We start from the raw sequence: 25,329 nt of genomic DNA, 5'->3' as shown, positions 1-25,329 counted from the left end.
ATGCACTTTGGCAACGATTCTGGAGCTCCCTCTTTAGGCTGGGAGGTGGCAGAGGTCACTGTGTCCTCCCCTACAAAACTCCGCGTAAGCCGTTTTTTTTTTTTTACAAATACTCCTTTTCTCACACACTTTGCGTCCTGAAAATGCATAAATGTATTTAATTTTTTCAGTCATTCCTGTAAGTCTACCTTCCTAAAACAGCTCATGTCCTTCCCCAGGTGTTGTTTAAGGCCGTCCATGTGCCAGGCACCAACTCTACGGTGAAGTTAGATGATATTTCTGTGAGGGATGGGGCCTGCAGTCCTCCGGGAAGCTGTGACTTCGAGTCCGGACAGTGCACCTGGGTCAACATCCCCAAAGAAGATGGACATGATTGGGTGCTGGCCAGTGGAGGCTTCCAGGGTCCGCCGACTGACCACACCATTCAGACGCCAGAGGGTACGACCTTTCATGTACCTTTAAGGGGCAATAGACAATATACGATAGACACAGTTTGTGCATGTTGATTGCACAATATAATAGCTATGGGATAGCATATTCCCAGTATTTAATTCTGAGCCCCAGTAAAATGATCTTTCCAGACAAACAAACAAACCAAAAAGTCCTTAAATTACCCGAGAAAGTCTCAGCAGGAAATGTAGTGAATCTGTTGGTATTGTCACATTTTAACGTTTCTAAATGTCAGGAAATAAAAGTTAGCTGACTAATTAAACTCAACAACTGGCAATGTTGCAATCTATGATTAATGGGAGTCACTTTAGCGGCTGTTTAACTGACAGTCTGTTACTTATTTACTTCTCTTTTTATCTCTGACTTATGTCCTGTTGCTGACATTACATTTGTCCTGCCCCACAAACGATTTCCTTTTGTCTGCATGTCAAAACTGAGAAGACTTCAAAATCATTACAAATGATCATCTCTCTCTAACTAACATTTATCTCGCTGCACTCAGAGTTTGAATAGTTCAAACAGAGAAGCAATCATTGCTGATAGTTTGCACTGAAGGTAAGTCGCTGATGAGACACCAGCCCGAACATTTAAATGATTGGCCAGTTATGGTCCAATAAGTAATGCAGATGTTTTTGCACTATCTTCTTATTTTGATTCGTATCTTTGCATTTAGGTCAGTTCTTGTTGAGCTCTTCACTGCACCAGAGCCAGAGCAGTGTAGCGCAGGTGTTGTCAGAATGGATCCCACTGAGAGACACCGCCTCCTGTCTCACCTTATGGTACCATATGGACAGCAGGTCAGCAAAAGAACATAACACACCACCACCCTTTCACTCTATACAGTATGTGACAATGCGGAGGATGCACTTTATCCTGTTTAGTTTCCTCATTGACTTCCTCAAAAAGTGTGCACAAATGTCATTTAGACATGAATCACCTGCCTCCGCAACTTTGTGCAAGACTAAGAATATTCTGTGGCAGAGTTCACTCTTTACACAGATCTGTGTAATAAGACCTCGAGCCAATTCAGAACCAAAACAAACAAAACAAACAACAAACAACCTGAAAATAGGATCACATGTATGCATATGTAAAGTCAAATGATCCCAAATGAAACAACATGAAAGATGAAATGATAAATACTTGACTGGAGCTGTTATTACATATCACACAAAAACAACTTTGTCTGTTGTTTGTCAGTGACTCGGGGACGTTGAAGGTGTTCATGCGTTCAGGGTCTTCGGAGGATGATCTGATGTTCAACAGTACCAGCAGTGGACACGGCTGGACCAGGTTCTCTCAGTCTGTAGACAGCAAGCAACCTTTCCAGGTAATCCCAAAGAGGCTTAGAGGTAGTAGAAATAGTAGTAGTAATAATAATAATAGTAATAATAATATTAATAATAACAACAATAACAAGAGAAAGACTGGATATTTTATTTTAATAATCATTTTAACTGATTTCCCCAACGACCTCATGTTCAGCTGCTGATCAAAGCAGAGACGAACAACAGAGGATTCATTGCCATCGATGACATCAGTGTCACACCAGGCCTTTGTCAAGGTACTGATATTGTTTTTTATTTATATTTATTTTTATTATAACCGCCAGGTGTAATCCTGGGGGGTTTGTATCTGTCTGTCCTTGGTTAATCTTACATGGAAAACATCAGCCTCATATTTGTTGTTCACATTAAAGACTGTTAGCTTACGGACCTCTCGTTGTTGTGGTGACTCACCATTTTTCATCTTCCAGGGAAGATGGAGTGCACTTTTACTGAAATATGTTCGATGATAATTAAATAAGAAATAAACACAACCATTTTCTTTTTCTTATAGTTAATGAAACAAGTTTGGGATTTGTGGGTTGCTCATTTGAAAATGGCACATGTGGCTGGGAGGACACCAGTGCTGGCCAGTATCAGTGGATGAGAAGAAGGAATGGTACTGGGAACACTGGACCCTTTGTGGACAACACAGTGGGCACTGAACTGGGTAAGGCCACACACTAACCCCTCTTACACTGCATGTAGGTTATCTGCGTCTGGATCCAGTCTCGAGGCCACTAACAGCAATAAAAGTCAGAGCAAAGAAGTTACCAGAGTTGTTGTTGCTCCACTGGAATAAATACATACAAAGTCAATACAAAAGCATAATCCGTGTATACATGTGGACAAATATTAATCAAATTACCCTTCACAGTTACAAACCCCCAAAGAAGAAAGCAACAGGATCTAATGTGTTTATTTATCATACATTTCTAGTTGCAAAAAGATGTTTTGGGTATTATATTTCAAAGTTTATTACAACGGTAAAAGAAGCTGAATAAGCTGATACGTTTCCCCTTTTACAATATTTATGGTTGCAAGGTTGGCTGTAGTTTTAGCCACAGTTTCTACATCCCCATCCTCTTTTTGCTCTGACTTGGATTCCCTGATTTTAATGCTTATGCTAAACATAAAATCTACACTTTAGATATTTATTACTGAATTTTTCTGTTTGGTGAACTTCCATCACACCTAAAATACAATGGAAATTTAGCACCACCATATTTTCCATATACTGCCTAAACCTCTGAAATTCACATTTCCATGATAAAGATAAATAATCAGTCCCCCAAAACAAGAAAAACAACATGAAAGCATCTTATCACTGCCTGCATTACTTACTAAACTCAATTTAAACAGAAAATTAAGGATATTTATTATGTTTAAAGGCGCAATGAGTAGGATTTTCCTAAAAAAAAACATTCTTCCACCACGTTTCTTCATAATTTTGTAGATCTACCACTGCTTCATAATTTCTACTGCCATGGTTTTATAGACTGAAGAAAGAATAAAGGTTAATGCTTTGGGTTCTCCCGGCTTCTTATCTGTTTATTCCAGGCTGGTACATGGCAGTGGAGCTTGACCAGGGAGATGCAATGAGACCTGCTGCCGTGCAGAGTCCCACCATGAAACAGGCCAGCGTCTCTTGCACACTTCACTTCTACTACAACATGTATGGAGAGGGTATGTTTTGCCTTTGAACTACAAGGAACGTTCATTTTGTGTTGATTATGGTGCCCCCTGTGGACAAAAGTGGTAGTGTTCCCCGCCTTGTGTCGTAAAGATCTTGAACTAACTAACGTTTGGAAGCAGGTGAAAGAAAGACGTAACTCAATTTCAATACTCTTTTTCACTTTTATTCCCCGGCCGTTTGTAGCATAGCCTTCCAATGCTTACCTCACCAAAAGACAGGCTAGGCAATCAAAGCAGGCAAAGCCTGGTCATAAACTTTTATGACTTAATCATTTCAGTGTCCTTGGCTCTTAACTTTATACAAACTACTGGTAATGCTTCAATGCTTCTTCATTATGCTCATAATCACAGAAAGCTTTGCGGTGCTAACGCTAGCTAACATTGGTTACATTCAACAAATGTTGGCCAAAGGGTTTGAGCCACAAACGTAAATTCATATATTGATGTGAAACAAACCCCATCAAGAAGAAAAATAGACATATTTCATACCAGTCTAGGAGGTAGGGGGGCCAATTCAAGATCGGTTTTGAATCCTTTTCTCTCCAATGTTGAATGACTGACCATGGGTGACTCTTGCTTTCACCCCGTGCTCTATCACTGTCCCTTTTAGCTTTTCTGCAATTATTTTCTCCTCTTTATTTGCTGATCCTGCTCCAGTATCAGCCACAACCACACAATGTAATGTAAAAAATAAAATGTAGAGGCATTGGTGTTAAATAGAGCCAGCTTCATAACCAGTTAAAAACTCCTTGTAGTGACTTTAACTCTTTACGTTGTTACAGACGTAAAGGAGCTGAATGTGCTGCTAAAGGAGGGCTCCAGGACCTCCGCTCTGTGGTGGCTGTCTGGTAACCATGAAGATGTGTGGCATCACGGCGAGGTTACTGTTGGTCGAATCCCTCAGGACTTCACCATCCTGTTCGAAGCCTCCAGGGCCTTCAACAGGCCTGGACACATTGCCATTGATGACATAGATTTCACCAACTGCACCCTGCCTGGTGGGCTGCCTGTTCTACCTGCACACTCACTTTATTTCAACTGCCATCTTTTTTTCAAGCTGATTTACATTCATTAAATATTTTTTTGTTTTCCTTCTCAGAGCCCCAGCCTTCGTGTCCAGAGAATATGTTCGTATGCAACAACAGAGTGTGTGTGGAGCACAACCAAGTGTGTGACTTCAGCGATGACTGTGGAGACCGATCTGATGAGAACAACTGTGGTGAGAAGGGTTCAGAAATATGTTTGAAATACTGAATGCACTGCTACGGTAAATGCATTTACATCAAGTCATACAGGCCCTGTTACACATTCATAGAGCTGCAAAAAATGTCAATGTCAATTAATCGATGGACAAAAAATCAATTGGAAGCTGTTTTTAGAATTGTTTCAGTCATTTTTAAAGCAAAAATGACTGAAACAGCTTCTGGTTCTAGAGCAACAAGGCGTTGTGGAGCGCTGCAGCTTTGAACAAGGCCTGTGTTTCTGGGCGCAAAGTGATGTGGACGCAGCTGGAGCCGAATGGACGCATCACAACGGACAGGAAGCGTGGTCCAAACATGGGCCTCCCAGGGATCACACTCAAAACTCTGCTGCAGGTACTTGACTCTCTGAGCTGCTTGGCTTTGAGGTAATCCTCATGAGTCTTAACTCTGGACAACTGTAGGTGTTTAATGACCTTTAATTAATTTTCTTCTGTAATCAGTAATGCTTTAACTATCCATTGTATTATTTGTATTTCATTACACAGGTCACTTTGTCATCCCTGGGACTAACCTGAGTGAGAAGGGTCAGACATCAGAGATTCTCTCCAAAACTTTACGACCCAGCTCCAACTGCACGGTGAGTATACACAGGTGCATGTAGCAGGACCTCTCAGGAGGTCGGTGGTTCGATCCCCAGCCCTCCAAATTCCAAATTGCTCCCGATGGCAAACGGTGTGTGTGAGTGTGTGTGAATGTTTATCACTACTGACGAGCTGATGTGCACCTTGTATGGTGGCCTCTGACTCTGTATGAATGTGTGTGAATGCTGACATGTCTTGTAAAGCACTTTGAGTGATCGCAAAGATTAGAAAAGCGCTTTATAAAAGTCCATTTACCATCTGACACAGCACAAATAAAATGTTCTAAATGCCCCTGAATATATTACAGTAAGAATGTGCTGCTCTGTGTTTGTGTGTTTTATTATCTCATGCTTATCTTTGATCTACAGTAAATGATTAACCACCCCTGCAGGTTGATCGCAGTTCATAAAACTGTTTAGTCTAGTTAGATGAAAGCAATTGATTAATGGTCAGTGTGATGACTCTTATTGTATCCATGTAGGTGAGATTCTTCTTCTTCAGCCTGGGCGAAGCTACAGCCAGACTGACAGCACAGTCCAGGACGCTACGGTCTGGTAGTGACGACGCTGTGTTATGGCTCAGGGGAAACTCCCAGAGCTACAGCTGGCAGAGAGCAGAGGTCACGTTCTCCTCCTCAGTTAATAGCAAGGTCAGTGAGGACACAGACAGTTCGTTTAAAGACAGGTGAGAGGTTCAGTCAACCAAGGCCTCATTTATGAAAATGTTATCAGATTGTTACTCTCTCATAGGATAACACAAGGAAGATTATTTATAGCTCCTCTGATCAATATTTTAATATGAACGGTGGGTCAAATGAGGACATGAGAGGGAGACAGACAGACTGAGAGACTGAGAGAGAGAGAGAGAGAGAGAGAGAGAGAGAGAGAGAGAGAGAGAGAGAGAGAGAGAGAGACAGACAGACAGACAGACAGACAGACAGACAGACAGGCAGATAGACAGACAAAGAGAGAGAGAGAGAGAGAGAGAGAGAGAGAGAGAGAGAGAGAGAGAGAGACATACATACAGACAGACAGACAAAGAGAGAGAGAGAGAGAGAGACATACATACAGACAGACAGACAGACAGACAGACAGACAAAGAGAAAGAGACAGACAAAGAGAGAGAGACAGGCAGACAGACAAAGAGAGAGAGACAGGCAGACAGACAGACAAAGACAGAGAGACAGAGATACAGGCAGACAGACAGACAAAGAGAGACAGACAAAGAGAGACAGACAGACAGACAGACAGACAGACAGACAGACAGACAGACAGACAGATAGACAGACAAAGAGAGAGAGAGAGACAGAGAGAGAGACAGAGAGACAGACAGACAAAGAGAGAGAGACAGACAGACAGACAGACAGACAGACAGACAGATAGAGAGAGATAATACAAAATAATTAAACTACAACATTATAAAACACTACATGAAAGCCAGACTTCATAGATGGGTTTTAAGTTAATGTTTAAAAATAGCAATATTTTCAGCTCCACGAGGTCAGAATTAGTTTTTTAAAGATTGCCTCCTTTTCAGATTGTCTTCAGATATGAGCGAGGTGACGGTCGCAGAGGGCAGGTTGCGCTGGACGACATCTCTTTCTCCAGGGAGTGTGAATTTGACCCTGACAACAACAAATTACCTGACACATCACCCACCTCCGCCCCACCTACCTCAACCTCAAATGCACCTACCCTCCCCTGTCAGGTAGACTTCTGCAAAGTAGTAATAATAAGATCATTCTGTGAAACATAAAGTAATTCATAAAACAAATCGGTAAACCTGTTGAAAATAATCTCGAGCTGCTGTTTCTCTTTCTTTGGTGTTGCAGGATAATGAGTTTTTCTGTTGGCGCTCCGCTGGAACAGTTTGTATTCTGGAGACTTTAAAGTGTGATTATCATCCAGACTGCCCACAAGGCGAGGACGAGGATGGCTGTGGTGAGCTGCATGTTGCACCGACTGACAAAAGCTTCTGCCATTCTGTCAGCAGCATACAATGTCTTACAATAACAATTAGAAATGTTCTGAGGTAGATCCAGTTGCAAGCTACTAAATACTAAAGCAGGGCGGTAACTCTGTCTCAATCTTTTAACCTTCCCATTGTCCTCGCGCGGCGTATACACTCCGTGCCCTCCGGGTCAGACTGACCCCCGTCTTCACCGAGCCCCCCCGTTGGCGCACGTTGGGCAATATGTCAGCGCGCAGCCTTTGCACACGTATTTGTTACACCGGAAGCACACGGTGTGTATCTTACTGTCCTTCTTCGGCGGGCACACCTGACACCACTTCGTCTTGCTGGCGGCCGGGGTCACCACGGGGCTCTGATCCTGCGGTCGATCATGGGATCCGGATGTAGCCATTCGAACAGCCTTCACCGCTGCCGCGGACGCCTCTGTGCCGGGGAGATGCCCCCTGGCTTCGATGAACGGAGTCAGGAGCGCCTTTCCCAGCTTCTCCAGGAACACCATCCTCTTGTTCCGCTTGCTAGGCATCCAGGAGGGGTGCGTCTCCCGCCATATGACAAAAGGCGTTGTACGACGATACGTCGACGATTTTGTGGAAGATGACCAGGGGCCAGCGCGCAGTCATCCGCCTGCAGCTATACGTTCCGATCACCTTGTCCAGGTTATCCATGCCGCCTTTGTTGCGGTTGTAGTCTAGGATGATAGCCGGCTTCCTGTCCTGCTGCTGGCTGACCTCGGCCTCGGCGTGCAGCGTGCTCAAGAGCAGCACGTTCCTGTTCTTCTTGGGCAGGTAGGAGACCAGGGCGGCGCTGGACTTGAAGGCAAACTAGAACGAGAAGACAGCCCTGTCCTTGGTCACGATCAGCGCAGGGGGCTGCTCGGGCTTGTTCTTGCGCACGGTGCCCACCATGGTGATGTTCCTCCTGAGGAGCTGCTGTGCGAGTTCGTACGAGGTGAAGAAATTGTCACACGTGACGTTGCGACCCCCCAGTCCCTTGGTGACATCAAGCACAAACCGCATGCCCTGGTTCTTCTCTGAGCCTCTGCCGCTCGGCTTTCCGGTGTAGACTTGCATCCTCCACGCGTAGCTGGACCTGGCGTCGCATGCCACCCACAACTTCATCGCGTACTTTGCCAGCTTGCTGGGCATGGGCAAGATTACACTGAGTGTGGGTGAGGACAGAGGGAGATTACACACCGAGTCTCGGCTAGGATAAATGGGGATTGCACGGCAGCTGTTTGGAACGCGGGGAGTCCACAGGCTCGAGCGCGGTGAGGAGGGAGGGGATCGACACCGTGTATTGGTTAGGAGGGAGGGGGGTCTTTACACCGAGGTGTTGGTGAGGTGTGAAGGACCATACACCAAGTGTGGGTGAGGAGGGGAGGGTCTGTAACACTGAGTGTCGCCCGAGGGACAAGATGAGAGATTGGTGCTTCCGAGTTTCGGCTGGTATAAATGGGGATTGCGACGGCAAGGGGTTCGAAACGCGGGGAGGGGAGAGGGGACCGTACACTTGAGTGTGGGTGAGGAGTGAGGGACCCGTACACCGTGTATCGGTGAGGAGGGAGGGGTCTGTACAACAAGTGTTGGTGATGTGGAGAGGGGGGGTCCGTACACCAGGTGTGGGGTGAGGAGGGAGGGGACGCGTACACCGAGTGTGGGTGAGGAGTGAGGGGACCGTACACCGTGTATCCGGGTGAGGAGGGAGGGGTCTGGTACACCAAGTGTTGGTGATGTGAGAAGGGGTCCGTACACCGTGTATCGGTGAGGAGGGAGGGGTCTGTACACCAAGTGTTGGTGATGTGAGAGGGGTCCGTACACCGAGTATCGGTGAGGAGGGTGGGGTCTGTACACCATGTATCGGCGAGGACAGAGGGAGATTGTACACCGAGTCTCGGCTAGGATAAATGGAGTTTGCACGTCAGGGGTTCGGAACGCGGGGAGCCCTGGGCTCGAGCGTGGTGAGGAGGGAGGGGTCTGTACACCGAGTGTGGGTGAGGAGGGAGGGGTCTGTACACCGTGTATCGGTGAGGAGGGAGGGGTCTGTACACCGAGTATCGGTGAGGACAGAGGGAGATTGCACACCAAGTTTCGGCTGGGATAAATGGGGTTTGCGCGTCAGGTGTTCGGAACGCGGGGAGCCACGGGCTCGAGCGCAATGAGGGGAGAGGGGACCGTACACCGAGTATCGGTGAAGAGGGTGGACGACATGTGCGACGACGGGGGAAGGCGGGGGAAGGCGACAGAGGGATCGAACTCGCGGAGTTCCGGGGATGGCGAGGAAGACGACACAGGCAGGGTCATTGTGACCCGCGAGGGCAACGGGGGGGGAAGCGACAGAGGCAGGGTCGTCGTGGCGACCGCAGCGGGGAGACTCGGGATAGAACTCGCAGAAGGCCGGGGATGGCTCGTTGGCGAATTAATGTAGATTAAATTAAAATGTGAAAGGATCTGAGAAAGGATAAAGAAGATTAAAGCAGTTTCACATTAAAAATCAGAGTTTCTCTGAAGCTCAGGACGTCCCAGGGGGGCTGCGCAGATAACCTCAACAGTGATGCATGTGCAAAGAGGATACGTCGGAAATGAACCGTTACCTTGATTAAAATGACAGAGATGAAGTTACAGATATATATATTATACAGGTTTGATAATTGTTTGAAACATTTAGGAAAACAACAAAATGTAAAACATAGGTCTAGTCGTTTTTAGACATTTAAACGCGGAGAAGTTACATATTATACCTTCAAGAGGTCAACCTACTTTACCACAAGACCAAATCTTAGTTAAAGTTCATACTTTTATAATATTAGCATCAGACTCTCTGTCGCAGACAAAAGCTGATTGTTTTAAAACTTATTTTCAAAAACATGTGATTCATAAACCGCTATTCACCTCCCAGCAGTATTACTCACGCCTTGCCTTAAACTTCCAGGTCGGTGCACATTTGAGAGTGACCAGTGCCAATGGGCTGACACCAATGATGGACAGAGTAGGTGGCAGAGACAGAAAGCCAGTAGCAGCACCGAGCCGCCGACTGACCACACTACAGACACAGGTGACTTTACTAACTGACTCAATCGTTTATTGGTTTTAATGGACCCACAGGAGCAGAATTCGAGGGATAACATGTCAGATCAAATGGCCCTGAAATCATCATAACTGCACTCAATGTTGAAGAGTCTGCTTTGTTGATTCCGGATGTTTTCCCTTGTTCTCAGGCTACTACATGAGTGTGAATTTCAATCAGGGGTCCACACAGAGTGAAGCTCGACTCCAGAGTCCCCCACTCCCCCCTTCATCCCCCTACTGCCAGATTATGTGAGTGATATCCACGACATAGAAAGCCACATTTCATTCATTATCATCCTTAATGTCTGTAGAATATTTGTTTTAATGCAGATTTGAATATTTAAAGAATGAATTGCCCAATGCTCCCCACCGCCCTCGTCTTTCTACCATGCAACTCTCTTCCCAATCCAACACTCTCCCCTTCTTCCTTCCTTCTTTCCTAAACGCAGGTTTCACTTCCACATCAGTGCAGAGAGAGCTGGGTCACTCAGAGTGCTTATGCAGCAAGCTGAGGGGAGTGAAGCAATCCTGTGGTCACGCAGTCACAACACTATCTCCCATTGGACCCCGGAGCATCTGCCTGTAGGCCTGCACCAGCAGCACTATAAGGTGCGTGTGTGTGTGTGTGTGTGTGTGTGTGTGTGTGTGTGTGTGTGTGTGTGTGTGTGTGTGTGTGTGTGGTGTTGTGTGTGTGTGTGTGTGTGTGTGTGTGTGTCCTTAAATGTTAAACAGTTATTTTTTGATCCTAAAGAGAGGGACATACAGCAAACGACACATTAAAGCGAGACACTACAGGCAAAAACGTTGTTTTTACCATGCACTGGCCAAGAGTTTGGGTTATTTCACTTCCCTAGCATGACTTCTTTCAGACTAGTGTAAAGAAAACATCCAAAATACACATTTAGGTGTTTATTTGACTAACTTTGTCAATCTGCATCTGTAGATTTCTCCTAAAGTCACCAAATGTTATAATTATATAATGCTGCATTTGCATATTTAAACATATTTGTAATTACTGTCACAGCTTATATCATAAGGCCATGACACCGAGTGAGACAAGATCATTTTCAACAGTTAAACAAATCAACATCAGTTATCAAAAAACCATCGCTGAGTGAAATAGATAACAAAAGAGAAAACAAGTATGGGATGTGAGTATCAGTAGTGCATGAGGGCGAGGATTGTGTATATATGTTAGAAACACAAAATATGTCCATGTACAGGGAGTTTAAAGTGCAGTAAGTGCAATGCAAGTTTCATTTGTTGTTGAGTTCTTTAAAAGCATGAACGTAATCATTTTCTATTCTCAGGTTTGGTTCAGTAGCATGAATGAAGTGACTCAGACTGCTGCTGGAGATCACATTGTTGCCGTGGATGATATCTCTTTTATACACTGTGAAAAGTCCTACCAACCACCAGGTAAGTAAGGTTCACATCAGTATTATGTGTGAATTCATTGGGCATGAGTAGTAGTGGAATGATTCATAACTTGGCTAATTATTAATTAAAGGATGTTTCCCTCCCCAGCTCTGTCTGCCTATGGCTGTTCTTTTGAAGAGGGTCTGTGTGTTTGGGTTCAGGGGGCTGAAGATGAGTTGGATTGGCTCAGCTGGTCAGGTCCCACTGAAACCCCCAACACCGGGCCTGCAGGAGACCACACTACCAGCAAAGGTGGCTTTTATTCCAGACCATCTTTAGACAAACAGCGTCCTGAAACATACAAAGACCTAGATAGTAGTGTTGTGTACTTGTTAAGAATTTTTTTAGAGGAAGTACATCTTTACCTGTGTTGAGAGGGTTTCCTTTCAAGCAAGCAAAACTTTGTTTATAAAGCACATTTCATTCATTGTGCTGAACAACGCGTGAGCAACAACGAAAGTTTCTGCCACAAACACAATGGATAGCGCAAAGATAAAACATTAGACATAATTAAACACAATTAAAACAGACACATAAATAATACATCGGAGGTAAAAAAAACTACTAAGACTTAGATAGAAAAAAAAGACCAGTAATAATTAATAAGACATGTGAATTCAAATCATTAAGTAACAATAAAATAATAATATTTAAGACCAACAGTTGACTAATTTGCTAATTGTCATTTTCTTAACCTCTCCTCTTATGATATCTAAGGGGTCACTATACTTATAAAACCTGTGACATGGAATTGTTGTGTTACGGCAGAAAGATTTAAAATGTTTTTGTTGATTCACAGGGAAATACCTTTACATCAAGAGTTCCTCACCAAGTGTGAAGGGAAACATGGCCCAACTGAAGTCTTTGCTGCTTCCACCTGCTGGTGAAAAAGGATACTGTTTCACATTTTGGTACCACATGTTCGGGGCGACTGTCGGCTCCTTGAGGATGCTTCTACAAACCACTGATCCCTTAAACAAAACATTGGTAAAAAATAAAATGCATGAAATTAGTAGTTTTTTTGGTTTGTTGTATGTTTTGACAACCATAGAGATAACAGAGGTCAGACAATGCCACTTTTTTATAAGCTGGTCACATTACTTCCCTTTACTACAGTGTTAAAAAAAAAAAAAAAAAAGAACAACTGTGAGGTTGATTGAGAAATATTTGTGACTCTTCCTACTGGGTCCTCTCTGTTATTATAATTTTCACATAGTTGTGAAATGCTGATTGCAAAATAGCATGAATGCATTGTATAATGTCTGCAAGCTGCACAGTTTCAGTGATTACCACGGTGTTGCAAAAACCTCCTCACATCCTCATTGTGACGAGTGAATCAGCCTCCTGTGTTTCCTGTAGGTGTGGCAAAAATCAGGAAATCAGGAGGACGAGTGGCTGCTGATGCAGAGCCATGTGACCTTGCGAAAAGTCCACCAAGTGATTCTGGAGGCTACGGTGGGGGGCGAGGGAGGCGACATAGCCATCGATGACATCTCCCTCATCAGTGGACCATGTCCTGCCTCTGGTAATAAAACTGAATCTGGAAAAGAAAAACATTTAACATGTTAGTTCAGTTGACTAGACTGGGATTTTCCAGCGCAAGTGATTCAGTACGTAAACGACTGAGTAGAATACCTAGAAAAGGAGGCACAACAGAGTCAAAGCACATTTTAAAGAACCACTGTCCCTCTGCGGTGAATCACATAGTTAAAATTGAAGAGATGAAACCCTCTTTTTAATGGTCACACATGCAGAGCACACAGTGTGAACTTTGTTCTCTGCTTTTAACCCATCCTAGTACCAGGAGTCTAGTACTAGGAGCAGTGGGCAGCTAATGTACAGCACAATGGGGGAAGGGGGATGTCCAGTGCCTTGCTCAAGGGCAACACAGCAGGGCAGGAGGTGAACTGGCACCTCTCCAAAGTAGCAGTCACACTCCATTTTTTAGGTCTGATCAGTGACTTGAACCAGCAACCCTACAGCTCACAGTCCAAGCCCCTACTGACTGAGCACTACCGTCCACTCTTATCTTCCTCTTTTACTTCCTCTAATAGGCTTGCATACTGTGTGGGGGGAATATGTAAACATGCCTGTCATCCTCCTTACCTTTTTGTAACTATTTAATGTGTGTGATCAAATCTTGGGCGATAGGAATGTCTTGATACACCCCCAGTTAAAGGATAAGAGTCCCATACACAGTGTTTTAGCAATATTGAGTAATATACGTAGAGTTAACATTTGCAAAAATGTATTTTTATAATGCTTTCCAAAACATTACCTCGTAGATATGTGTGACTTTGAGGAGGGGAGCTGTTACTGGCAGCAGCAGAGCGGCGATGACTGTGACTGGGTGAGACAGTCGGGCTCCACCCACAACCCCAACACCGGGCCGGACAGCGACCACACCACCAACACACACACGGGACATTACTACTTCCTGTCCTCCTCTGATGCCGACCGCGTGGGTCAGACAGCTCAAATGTCTTCACCGCTGTACCCTGCAGGTGAGATAGTCGTGTGTGTGTGTGTGTGTGTGTGTGTGTGTGTGTGTGTGTGTGTGTGTGTGTGTGTGTGTGTGTGTGTGTGTGTGTGTGTGTGTGTGTGTGTGTGTGACCCTCCTTTCTCTGCCCAATAAACTGGCCTTGTGGTTTATTCATTCATTATAATGATGCTTTGTTGCAGATACTTTTTAAATCCTCACTTTTGAAAAGCTAGAATCATGAAATGTTTGGGATTCGTGCATTAAAAATGACTCAAACTTAATCAGCTCATAATTTCAGCTCTTACAGTATATACAAACTGTTGGGTGGTTACACCTTGAACTATGCATCATGTTCTTTAAGCCCTTTTGTAAGTAACCAATAGATATACTGGGGAAAGTACAATATGTCCCTCTGAGATGTAGTGGAGTACAAGTATCAAGTAGCAGAAAATGGAAATACTCATGTACTTAGACAAAGTACTTGAGTAAATGTACTTAGTTACATCCCACCACTGCTTTTCTCTACAAACAAACTCAAATATCTGGACGTCTAAAGTTAGAGGCGTTATATTTCATGTCATGTGATCTGGTTTTCCTTCCTCTGGCCCTTCAGGCAAAGGAGCTTGTGTGCAGCTGTGGTACCACATGTATGGCCGAGGAATGGGCATGCTGAACGTTTACCAGCAGAGTGAAGACGGGCAGCAAGCTCTGATCTTCTCTCAGACAGGAGACCAGGGCCGGCTGTGGAGGTTTGCACAGGCGTCACTCCTGCCCCGGGTTCAGCCTTACAGGGTGAGTGACGAAGGTCCAGCCGAAACAGTCCCTTTATAATACTTATTGTCACTTAGGGAAAAAGAGAAGCTTTTGAGCCTAAAACTGTCTCAAAATGAGACTAAGATGTGATCTAATGAGACTAAGATGACCTCTCTAACACTGATTTATTGTACTTTATATTAATATTTACAGTTGCCAGTTTCCATCGTTCAACATTTTGCGTTTCAGATCATCGTGGAAGGTGTGAAGGCCGGCCCCACTCAGGAGGGAGACATGGCCTTTGATGACGTACATCTGACAGATGCTCAGTGTCCTCCTCCTGGACATTGTGACTTTGAATACAACATGTGTAGCTGGAGCAACCTGGGAGGAGAAGTGGACCAGGGGGACTGGCTCCGCGGCAGAGGAGCCTCCCCAAACCCCAACACCGGACCCAGCGTTGACCACACCACCAACTCGACACACGGTAATATCACGTACATGTAACTCTGTGGTGCTATGTTTGAACAGGATGGATATTTGATCAAATCCAATTTATGGAAACTTCCAGAAAGGTACATCACAACTGCATTTTCCTAAAGGTTAATTATAAAAGTAAGAGTTTCCCAGCAAGTGAAGGAGTTCAAGTACCTCGGGGTCTTGTTCGCGAGTGAAGGGACAATGGAGCGAGAGATTGGCCGGAGAATCAGAGCAGCGGGGGCGGTACTGCACTTGCTTTACTGCACCGTGGTGACGAAAAGAGAGCTGAGCCAGAAGGCAAAGCTCTCGATCTACCGGTCAATCTTCGTTCCTACCCTCACCTATGGTCATGAAGGCAGGGTCATGACCGAAAGAACGAGGTCACGGGTACAAGCGGCCGAAATGGGTTTTCTCAGACGGGTGGCGTCTCCCTTAGAGATAGGGTGAGAAGCTTAGCCATCCGTGAGAGACTCGGAGAAGAGCCGCCGCTCCTTTACGTTGAAAGGAGCCAGTTGAGGTGGTTCGGGCATCTAGTAAGGATGCCACCTGGCATCCCTAGGGAGGTGTTCCAGGCACGTCCAGCTGGAAGGAGACTCAGGACTTGGAATATTCCCATTGAGATTCAGAATCTCTTTTACAAGGGAGTCCTGACCAAGACGGCAGCATAAAAAGTTTCACATAAATAACAAATAACAGACTTAAATAAAACAAACAAAATGTACATAAATGTCACAAGCAACATACTTAAAACAAACAGCAAATTACATCAAACAAAGAATTAGCAGTGTTTAGTAACAGAACATGTGCATCCAGTGGTCAAATAGTCCTTAATACTGTCTGACTCTGGAGCTCACACTATGATGAGGGTGGAAAAACTTCAAAAACACATTTGAGGAACGACGTAGATATTTTTGTCTGTGACCAAAGGTTGCAGCTACTGATAGTTTTAGGAGTCGAGAACATACAGACTGAAGCCATGTGTGCAATATGGTCTTATAAAGAAAAATATACTAATGTTACATTCTACGCCTGTATAAGGAAGACAAACCGACTTCCTCATAGAAACTGAAATGATGTGTGCAGAAACCCAAATCAGAGACAAATTGTAATGCATCCTGGAAAAAGATGATCTGCATGCATATTATACATGCATATAGTGATGTTGACTATATCATGTTATGAAATGAATACACAAGTTCTGTCTCTCAGTCTTTTTGAGTGATATTTTGAGTGTTTCCACCAGGTTACTATCTGTATGTGGACAGCTCAGTGGGCAAGTGGGGAGACGCATCCTTCCAGATCAGTGACGTGTTCCCGCCGTCCACTAGAGGTCACTGTCTCACATTCTGGTACCACATGTATGGCAACCACGTCGGGACTCTGAGAGTTTACATAAATGACAGGTAACTAGCTGATCATGTCTGATGGGAAGCAACATTAAACAAGAACTGCACTCTGGTAATAATTTAAACTTGTGCTCTCCTGTCTCTTAGAAATCTGCATTCTGGTGGCAACGAAGAAGGGATGCTGAAGTGGATTGAGACAGGAAACAAGGGAGACAAGTGGCAGGAGGCCAGTGTGACTGTTAACCATACAGAAGCATTCTGGGTAATAATGAGCTTCTGATTGATTCATCATTCAGAAAAAATGCAGATAGTGTTAGGATGAAAATGTTCCGGTGGTGGGAAGTAACTAATTACATTTACACAAGTACTGAACTGTAATATTGCGGTAGGCATATTTGTACTTTACTTGCATATTTCCATGTTATACTACTTCATCTACTCGACTACCTTTCAGAGGGAGATATTGTACTTTTTTCTCCACTTCAAAACTTTCTTTCTTTGATACTTTAAGTACATTTTGCTGATACTACTTAAGTTGGATTTTTAATGCAAACCTTTAAATTGTTATTGAGTATTTTAGTTGTTTGGTACTTCTACTTAAGTAAAGAGTCCAAATACTAATCCAAATACTATTGTTCTCAAAGTAACGTTCAGGAGAATCAAACTCAAACAAAGCAAATACAGCTTTAACATCCTGGACCTTTCTGATAAAATACCACTTAAAACAGCTACATGTAGTCAACTTAGAGCAGATATCAGTCGCTGTTATAGAGCGCTAACTTTCAGTATTTTACTTCATTTTCTGATTGCTGCGCTGAATTTGAAGTCTCTTTTTTTTTTGTCGCAGTTTGTGTTTGTGTATCAGCGGGGGATGAATCCGGGTGGGGATGTTGCTCTTGATGATATCTCCGTCCTCCCTGGCAGCTGCTACTCAGAGCCCCCCGTTGACCCTCCTGTTGATAATAATGGTAACCTGAGACCCTCTTTATCTACTTTAACTGGGCAGACGTGTAGAAAGAATCACGTTCTGCTGCATGTTTTCCTTTGGAATAGATTAACAATTTATCTGAAAAAAGAAAGATTTGTGTCTGCATTATTGGATAAGCTTTTAGTTTTTTCTTAATCCCATGAAAAGCCCAAAACCAACAATGTGTTGTCCGTCTCTCAGTGCTTTCAGACTTTCCCTCCTGGTCTCTTGCACTCAGCTCCACTCCTATCTTTAAAATAATGTCAAGAGAATAGAAAAGAATAGTTGTATATTGTAAGAAAAAGGCTCAGTGATGTCTTGGTCACTGTAGTTTTTAGCAAGCATTCTGCAAAGAGGAGCATAAAGTGCATTTGTGACGGACTATTTTCAGCTGCGGATGTGCATTAGGTATTTAAGGCAGCAGGACATCAGTATGTCAAATCGACACACCAAGTGATGTACTAGCTCATTTATGTGTTTTAAATAGTTTTTAAACAACAATGGAATTGTCTATTGCACAGAAGAACAAGCTAAATCAGGCTTTGACTACACAGACAACACTTGATAGTAGGATACATTGTTTGTTTTGGTCTTTTCATGGGATTTGTTGACAATAATATAAATATAGAACATCACCAGCCTTATTTGTGGAGATGGGCGAATGATGGAGAAGCCCCAATGATTGTTTCACTCCTGTGAAGCGCACGCGTGTCAAAGCATTGTGTCGAATCTTCTGTCAAATGAGGAAAACCATGTGGCAGTTTTAAAGTTTAAACTTTGTGATAATAATTGAGAAATATAGTGATGTACATTAGAACAAAGATTCAAATCTTTTTTTGGCACAAACAGAAAGAAAGCCCCAAAGACTCATAAAGCTTCATCCGCCCATCACTACTTATTTAAGAAATGTTAATATTGGAACAACATAATCAGTTCATTCCTATGCAAATGCTTAAAAGTGGATTTTTAAGCCTCATTGCAAGTGGGAAGTGTACAAATTGTTAGAAAGGAGAAATGTTGTGCTCTCATCCTGTTTCTCTGTCTGCAGACATGTTGTCCACAGGTCTGGCTGTTGGTCTGACTCTGCTGGCTGGAGTCATCATCGCCACCTTCCTCTTTACGCTGAACAAGAACAGGAAGTGCAGTACAATGTACACAGTTGTTTATGATTACAACAGTTACATAATGCATATAAGAACACTGAAGAATGCTGGTTCATGTTGTCGGCTGACATTTCTGCTTGTGTGTCTCAGGAATCAGCCGACCATTCTGAATAGCGATCCATTCGAGGGGAACTCCGCAGTTTGGCCTCACGGACTGCAAAATAGATGTAAGTAAGCAGGATTTATCAACAAAACATCCAGCCTTCACAGAGCGCAGATGATAAAAACTAATATTTGTTTCCTCCCAGAGCACGCAACACGGAACTGAATCTGACTTTTCCTTCTTCAACAATCTGTATAATCCGTCGCCAGATGTATCCGACGCCCCAACGGCTACATCTGATGCTTAGTCCAGATCAATATCTCCAATGACATAAATAAACCTTTCACCAATTTGTAAATTCTTCCTGTGCTCTTGGAGATTGATTTCCATTAAACCTATTATGAAGAAGATGAAATATTAGTTAGTCTGTCATTTGGCTGAGAAAATGAATCAAAGACTTTAAAGGCAGTTATTTAAGGACCTTTAGTTTTAAATAATGACAACTGGATTATTTATTACATGAGCATACTTATTGCTTACCTACAAACCCCTTGACTGATGTTTAGCAAACATAAAAAATGCAAACTATTGTTTTAATGAATTAAACTAACATCCTGTTGTAACTTGTTTTATGTTGTTGTTGGTTTGAACCACCATTGTCATTTTTGTGGACAACGAGCAGTCGACAAATTCTGTGTAAACGTTTTGCAGTGTAAAGATGCCTGTTTTCTGTTCTGCTGAAACTGAAAATACAACTCTCTGTTTTGTAACAGTTTATTAATAAACTTTTCATGAAACTTGGTGTAAAGGCTACATTTTGCAAATCAGGGGGCGGATACACACTTTATTTTCCACTTCCAACTGAAACAGGCTTTGGCAGAGGTCTGCACACTCCGAGTGCCCTTTTAGTTTAAATGGCTTCAATCAAATGTTCACAATCTTCAAATGTGTTCACAGTAAATGACCAATAGTGACTCTGCACAATACATTATCACAGAAATACAAACATGTAAAGATGTGCGGATAAAGTTGCATATACTCGATTATATTTCCAGTATTTTATGATTCTTATTCATTTCTAATTTCCAGGGCCAGTATGTATAAAACTTCTTAACATTATCTTAAGTAAAACATGTTATGTGAATCAAATAAATGTTACAAGTGTCTGTGACGTAAACTACTCCTTATTTATGACAAGCTGGAACAATCGACATTTTCTCCTTTTTGCATGAAAAATAAAAAAGCGATCATCAAAATAGATTCTGAATTAATGTAAACTAACTTTTCAGCTCTAATTGTATACAGTTCTGGATAGTTTAATATATAACAAAGCATTAAAAAAAAAAAGCTCTTCATATGTTTTGTATGTAAAGTTTTCATTTGTAAAGTAACTAGTTACTAAAAAGTGCAATATTTCCCTCTGAAATGAAATGCAATTTCAACAATATTAAGCCTCAGTGTATCATTTACACACGTGCATTACAACTTACAGATCGCAGTGTATCTACAAAGGCACATTTTTTGTCACAGGTATCTGGAACAATATTTTACTTTATGATCAAAACAAATAATTTTTACACTTTGCAAAGTCATCCAGCGGGCCGAGTTGGACCCTCTGGCGAGCCGGTTTTGGCCCCCGGACCGCATGTTTGACACCCCTGATCTAGACCCTGCTGACACACCTGTTGGCAATGCTTGTTTCGTTTAATTCCCCTATTAATAGAAAGATACACTCACTATTTTAGATTAAGTGTCATACAAAATCATTCATGTTACATCTCCAAACATCTTAGAAAATAAGGAATGTTGCTGATACAAATCGTACCTTTTGTTGTTATGTTGTTGTTGTTTTTGTTTTTTTATATAAACGTGATTTATGATTTCACATATAACAGTAATTTAAATGCTGATTATTTCAATTCTATATGAAAAATAAATCAGAATCAAGTCCAAGTTCCTTATTTTCATGTGCACAGCAATTACAGAGAAGCACTTGTTGGCAATGACTATCTTAGATCTCTCAATGGAGGATATCAAGCTCAACCTCATGGAGAGCGACTGGCTCGAAGAGTCTTAGCAGATATTTCTTCACACCTGCTCAGAAGTCTCACCACCCAGGCTCACAGCTGCTGGAGGCCTGGAAGCCAATCATTACCACGTGTTTTGGGCCTGTCATATTTTTTTTTTACAAAATAAGTCACTATATTTGGGACACACATTACTTTTAATTGGAATGAACTCCTTTTCGGAATATAACTATTTGTTTTAGACCATAGGAATAAAATGTGATGATTTTTGAACATGGGTGTAAATCCCCTTTAAATGACACTCCCCCACACCTACACAGTGGGAGTGGACTAAACCATGCACTTTATATGTGGAATTGAAACGTCTACTGTTGTTTGAGGTACAATAAATAGTCTTTCGAGCATTTCTTTTTTATTGCCAACCATAATAGTTTATGTGCCATGCTTATAACGTACACTTTCAAAATTGTCGATACAAAACAAACGTTAATTCTATATTTTAGTGAAAGGCCTCCCCACATCACGTTGGCGCCCTAGTTTGGCTATTCTCCTCCTTACAACGCCCCAGCTGCTCCTTTTAGACTCCTTACATTTCTGTTTTGATGCAAAGACTCACAAACCTCACTCACATTTGTTCTCTTTTAGACAAGCACCCACACACAGACACATTTATACATACAGTATGGCAGACAAGCACACGAGCATTCAAAAACACACACCCACTCAACCATGTGAGACATGGTCCAGTCCAACAGCATCACTGAACGAACCAATCACGTTGCGTGTGACTAAACATAGCGCTCGTGCAGCAGGATGTGTGAGCGAGGGAAGACGACTCGGAAAGAAGAACAATGGGTGTAGTAGTAGAGACCATAAGAACAGGAGACGGTAAGGATTTTCTATATTTTTAGTTACTCAATAATTTTAATATATTTAATTTGAATTCTACCTTTTTTTCTTCTTCTTCCTTTCAGGAGTGAGTTATCCGAAGAGAGGACAGAAGGTTACCGTGCACTACGTTGGTAAGATATAACGGTTATTCAATGCTGACTGGTCAAAGGTTATTTAGTTAGTCCATAATCATTTATAATAGCTAATATTGCCCGCTCAAATATTAACATTATGTCGATTTTAAATGTAATCTTAAACGGTTCACGTATTCGCTTTCTTGTCGAGAGCACGAGGAGTGTCGGTATCTTACGTTAAGACTAGCTAGGCTACGGTTAGCTTAATTTAGCACAAGCACTGGAAACGGGCCAACCGCTAGCCTGGCTCCGTCCGAGGTTAAGAAAGCCTGCTTACAGGCAGCCCCGATTCTCGCCATTTAAGACCTCGTTTGTTCAATCCGTACAAAAACAAAAGCGCAAAAAAAAACAATATTTCGCCAGGCTACAGTTACATCCCTATTTCCTGTCTCTGGGCTAAGTTAAGCTAACCGTATTCTGTCTGCAGCTTCATGTTGAACGCAATTTTCTCTGTACCTGTTGAAATGCTGCCTCATTTTGTACACTAGCTAATGTGACATTAGTGTATTTGTTTAGCTATATATTGTTTATTAAAATAGGCAAATTGAGCCGATTGACTTCCTATTACTGTTCTTATTTTGCAAATTTTCTTTTAAGAATTTATTGAAGCTGAAGTGATTGTCGTGATTGTTTATTTTGGCTCAGCCATGTTATATAAGGAATCATGAATGAGTTTAACACACTGTTTACAGTGCTTCAGAAACACCTGAGTCTTAACATTTGTGGAGAAATGATGTTGTGTTGACAAGTTTCCCCCCGTTGTTGAACAGGCACGCTGACCAATGGAAGCAAGTTTGATTCCTCCAAGGACCGAGGACAACCCTTCCAATTCAAAATTGGACTGGGTCAAGTCATTCGTGCCTGGGATGATGGTGTAGCCCAGGTAAGGAGAGGTGCACTCCACCGATTTTACACATCCACATTCTGTTTACTCATCTTGGGGATTACATGACCTGTGAAATGGGGCTGGGCATTATGGCAAAACAAATAAAACAAGCTCAGGCAGTTCAGATTTTTCTAGGTCTTTTATGGGCAAGGCTGCTGAGCTAAAATAATAACATTCCTGCACCACCTGCAAGGCATGTCATGGTTATGTACACTAAGAAATAAGTTATCCAATACAGCTGTGTACTGTTGTTTCCAAAGGCTTCAACTAAGCTGAGCATTGACATCTTCTTCTATAAATCAGTTTCAGCTTGGATAAAATCAGAAAGGTCAGCTCATTGATCCATCTGCTCCTGCTGTTTCTGCTTTCTTGACATCAGCCTGATATCTGCAGACAGCTGATTAGCTAGTGTTAGCTGGCCAGCAGGTAGAGACAACGGAACAAAGTATTTGTCCACTGATCCGTCAGCTCCCATGGCTTCACGTAACCAGATATAATATCTGATTAAGAAACCCAAACTGAGAACGCAGGTGCGTGTGCAGAGTATTCTTTCGGACAATTACATTTACTAGGAGAAAGCCAGAGTTAGCATCACTTCGAGGCAGTCCTGTAATCTGCGGTAGGTGCTCATAGTGTAACTGTTGTGACTCATTACAGCTTATAAAGCCAAATATCATCTGTATAACCTGAATAACCATGTTATTAACCTAGTAGTTGATACATTGCACGGCAAACGGTTGTATAATGTCTTCTGGGGTTCTCTAGGAGCATTCAACAATCCAAAACGTTACTTACTAAATGGGGGTAGGATTTTGAAAGATGCAACTACAACCAGGCAAGGATGGTTTAACAAATTATTGTTCTGCACTGTGGGAAATGTAGGCTCCAGTGTTTTTGGAGCTTTGAGTACCCTTTTCACTGAGATAACAAAACAGCTCACCCATTCAATATCAAGCCATATTATTAACTTTTCTGTAACTTGCTCTTCACCTCATCCACAGATGAGCATCGGCCAGGTGGCAAAGTTGACCTGCTCGCCGGACTACGCATACGGCGATGCAGGATTCCCACCCGTCATACCAGGAAATTCCACTCTCATCTTTGAAGTGGAGCTGCTGAATGTTAGTTGAAGTTGAAGTTTGTTCTTCAGTTACTTATTCCACCAACATCTCTGACACAAATAGCTGTTAATTAAAGGGGCTGTCAATAGCGTTTATAAACATGATTAAGTCATTGTATAAATAATCTTGATATTTTGGTATGATTGAGACAAATTAGACTAACTCCGGCAGTATTGTTGGTGGCAAGATGACACCAAGAAAAAAGTTAAATAAATAGTACGACATTTTGGGAAATAGGCTTATCTCTTCCTGGCTTTATGTGGACTCCATTATTACATTAGTCTGAAAAATCTGACTAAGCACATCAGATACATAATGTAATAACGGCAAAAGGCAAATGAACATTTATTTGAATAACTACTTTGCCTTTTTTTTATGTGGCATAAAACAATCCGACAGAATGACCACTGATTCTGAACCAGTGGCCCTAAAGCTGCACAAAAATATCTTAATTGTTCATACGTGTCTCAAAGTGTGGAAATGATTATTAATGTCAAAAATGCACTTGAAACACCTTTTTAATGAAGAGCTTATTTGTTTATTTTTTGTGCATTAATGTATCCCTTCAACAGATTCATTGAGTTGAAAGCTTGAAACTTTGACACACTGTAAAGAAACGCATACAAACAATAACCGCTTATGATTTCATTTTTCATCCCTCCTTGTGTTGCCTTTTATCATATAACATTTTAAATCCTGACCCTTACTATACTCTTGGGTCTTTTTGTCATAACGGGTTAAAGGCCTTAAGTGTCTTTGTGTTATTTCATGCTTAACATATTTTTTGGTAATGTTTTACTTTGTGTCATCCATTAGAAATTGTATTTTCTGTGGGTATTGCATTCTTGCATTAAAAACAAAGAATACAATATCTGAGTTGTTCATTGATTGAGTTCATTTTTGTCTTTAACAAAAAGCTATTTATTTTTATTTGTTTACCCTCTGAGCAAATCTCTAAACTCAAGTGTAGTTATTTAAATAACCAAACTTTTATCTCCAGGCAGTGCTTACAGATTTGTAAGTCACTGCATCTGAGCTAAAACTGATTGTTTTTGTGTTCTGTGATCCTGGCAGGCCAGCGGGGGCTTTATTGTAATTAAATATTACAATAAAGGAAGAATCCAGGTCATTTTTTATAAAATAAAAAAACCTTTTAATGTGAAATCTGCCTACTGCTGGTTGGTAGGCTTATGTGGCATTAATCAACAACTTGGCTGCCACCACAACCCTGAGTCTCTTGTTCAAATCAGTCATTCGGTTTAAATGTT

General features: G+C 42.2%; 2 protein-coding genes across 2 annotated transcripts; both read left to right on the top strand.

Moving 5' to 3' along the window:
• On the top strand, positions 1–19,799 carry LOC115022321 (MAM and LDL-receptor class A domain-containing protein 1). Its single transcript, XM_029453289.1, has 30 exons — positions 1–84; positions 219–438; positions 1,124–1,247; positions 1,651–1,780; positions 1,936–2,014; positions 2,290–2,445; positions 3,336–3,461; positions 4,253–4,468; positions 4,570–4,689; positions 4,904–5,065; positions 5,218–5,309; positions 5,795–5,962; positions 6,850–7,020; positions 7,145–7,253; positions 10,213–10,335; positions 10,499–10,598; positions 10,799–10,958; positions 11,660–11,768; positions 11,877–12,020; positions 12,568–12,755; positions 13,128–13,293; positions 14,054–14,272; positions 14,864–15,042; positions 15,253–15,490; positions 16,727–16,886; positions 16,977–17,091; positions 17,677–17,797; positions 18,845–18,947; positions 19,050–19,126; positions 19,208–19,799. Coding segments are annotated over exons 1-30 (4,161 nt in total). The 3' UTR covers positions 19,210–19,799.
• Positions 19,800–21,783: 1,984 nt separating this feature from the next.
• Positions 21,784–24,932, top strand: LOC115022383 (12 kDa FK506-binding protein-like). Its single transcript, XM_029453364.1, has 4 exons — positions 21,784–21,917; positions 22,004–22,051; positions 22,825–22,937; positions 23,942–24,932. The coding sequence occupies exons 1-4, from the start codon at positions 21,881–21,883 to the stop codon at positions 24,068–24,070; spliced, it is 327 nt and encodes a 108-aa protein (XP_029309224.1). The 5' UTR covers positions 21,784–21,880; the 3' UTR covers positions 24,071–24,932.
• The last annotated feature ends 397 nt before the right edge of the window (positions 24,933–25,329 follow it).

The sequence above is a fragment of the Cottoperca gobio genome, chromosome 17 (genome assembly GCF_900634415.1).
Source record: "Cottoperca gobio chromosome 17, fCotGob3.1, whole genome shotgun sequence".
Lineage (NCBI taxonomy): Eukaryota > Metazoa > Chordata > Actinopteri > Perciformes > Bovichtidae > Cottoperca > Cottoperca gobio.
Note: the sequence above shows the minus strand (reverse complement) of the source record. Positions and strands in the feature narration are given on the sequence as shown.

Bases quoted from the DNA above. Each gene is read 5' to 3' on its own strand.
- LOC115022321 (XM_029453289.1), top strand. From the start codon at position 1: ATGCACTTTGGCAACGATTCTGGAGCTCCCTCTTTAGGCTGGGAGGTG. The intron at 85-218 runs GTAAGCCGTTTT...GTCCTTCCCCAG, and splicing joins CCTCCCCTACAAAACTCCGC to GTGTTGTTTAAGGCCGTCCA. The intron at 15,491-16,726 runs GTAATATCACGT...TGTTTCCACCAG, and splicing joins CACCACCAACTCGACACACG to GTTACTATCTGTATGTGGAC.
- LOC115022383 (XM_029453364.1), top strand. From the start codon at position 21,881: ATGGGTGTAGTAGTAGAGACCATAAGAACAGGAGACG. The intron at 22,052-22,824 runs GTAAGATATAAC...GTTGTTGAACAG, and splicing joins GGTTACCGTGCACTACGTTG to GCACGCTGACCAATGGAAGC. The intron at 22,938-23,941 runs GTAAGGAGAGGT...CCTCATCCACAG, and splicing joins GGGATGATGGTGTAGCCCAG to ATGAGCATCGGCCAGGTGGC.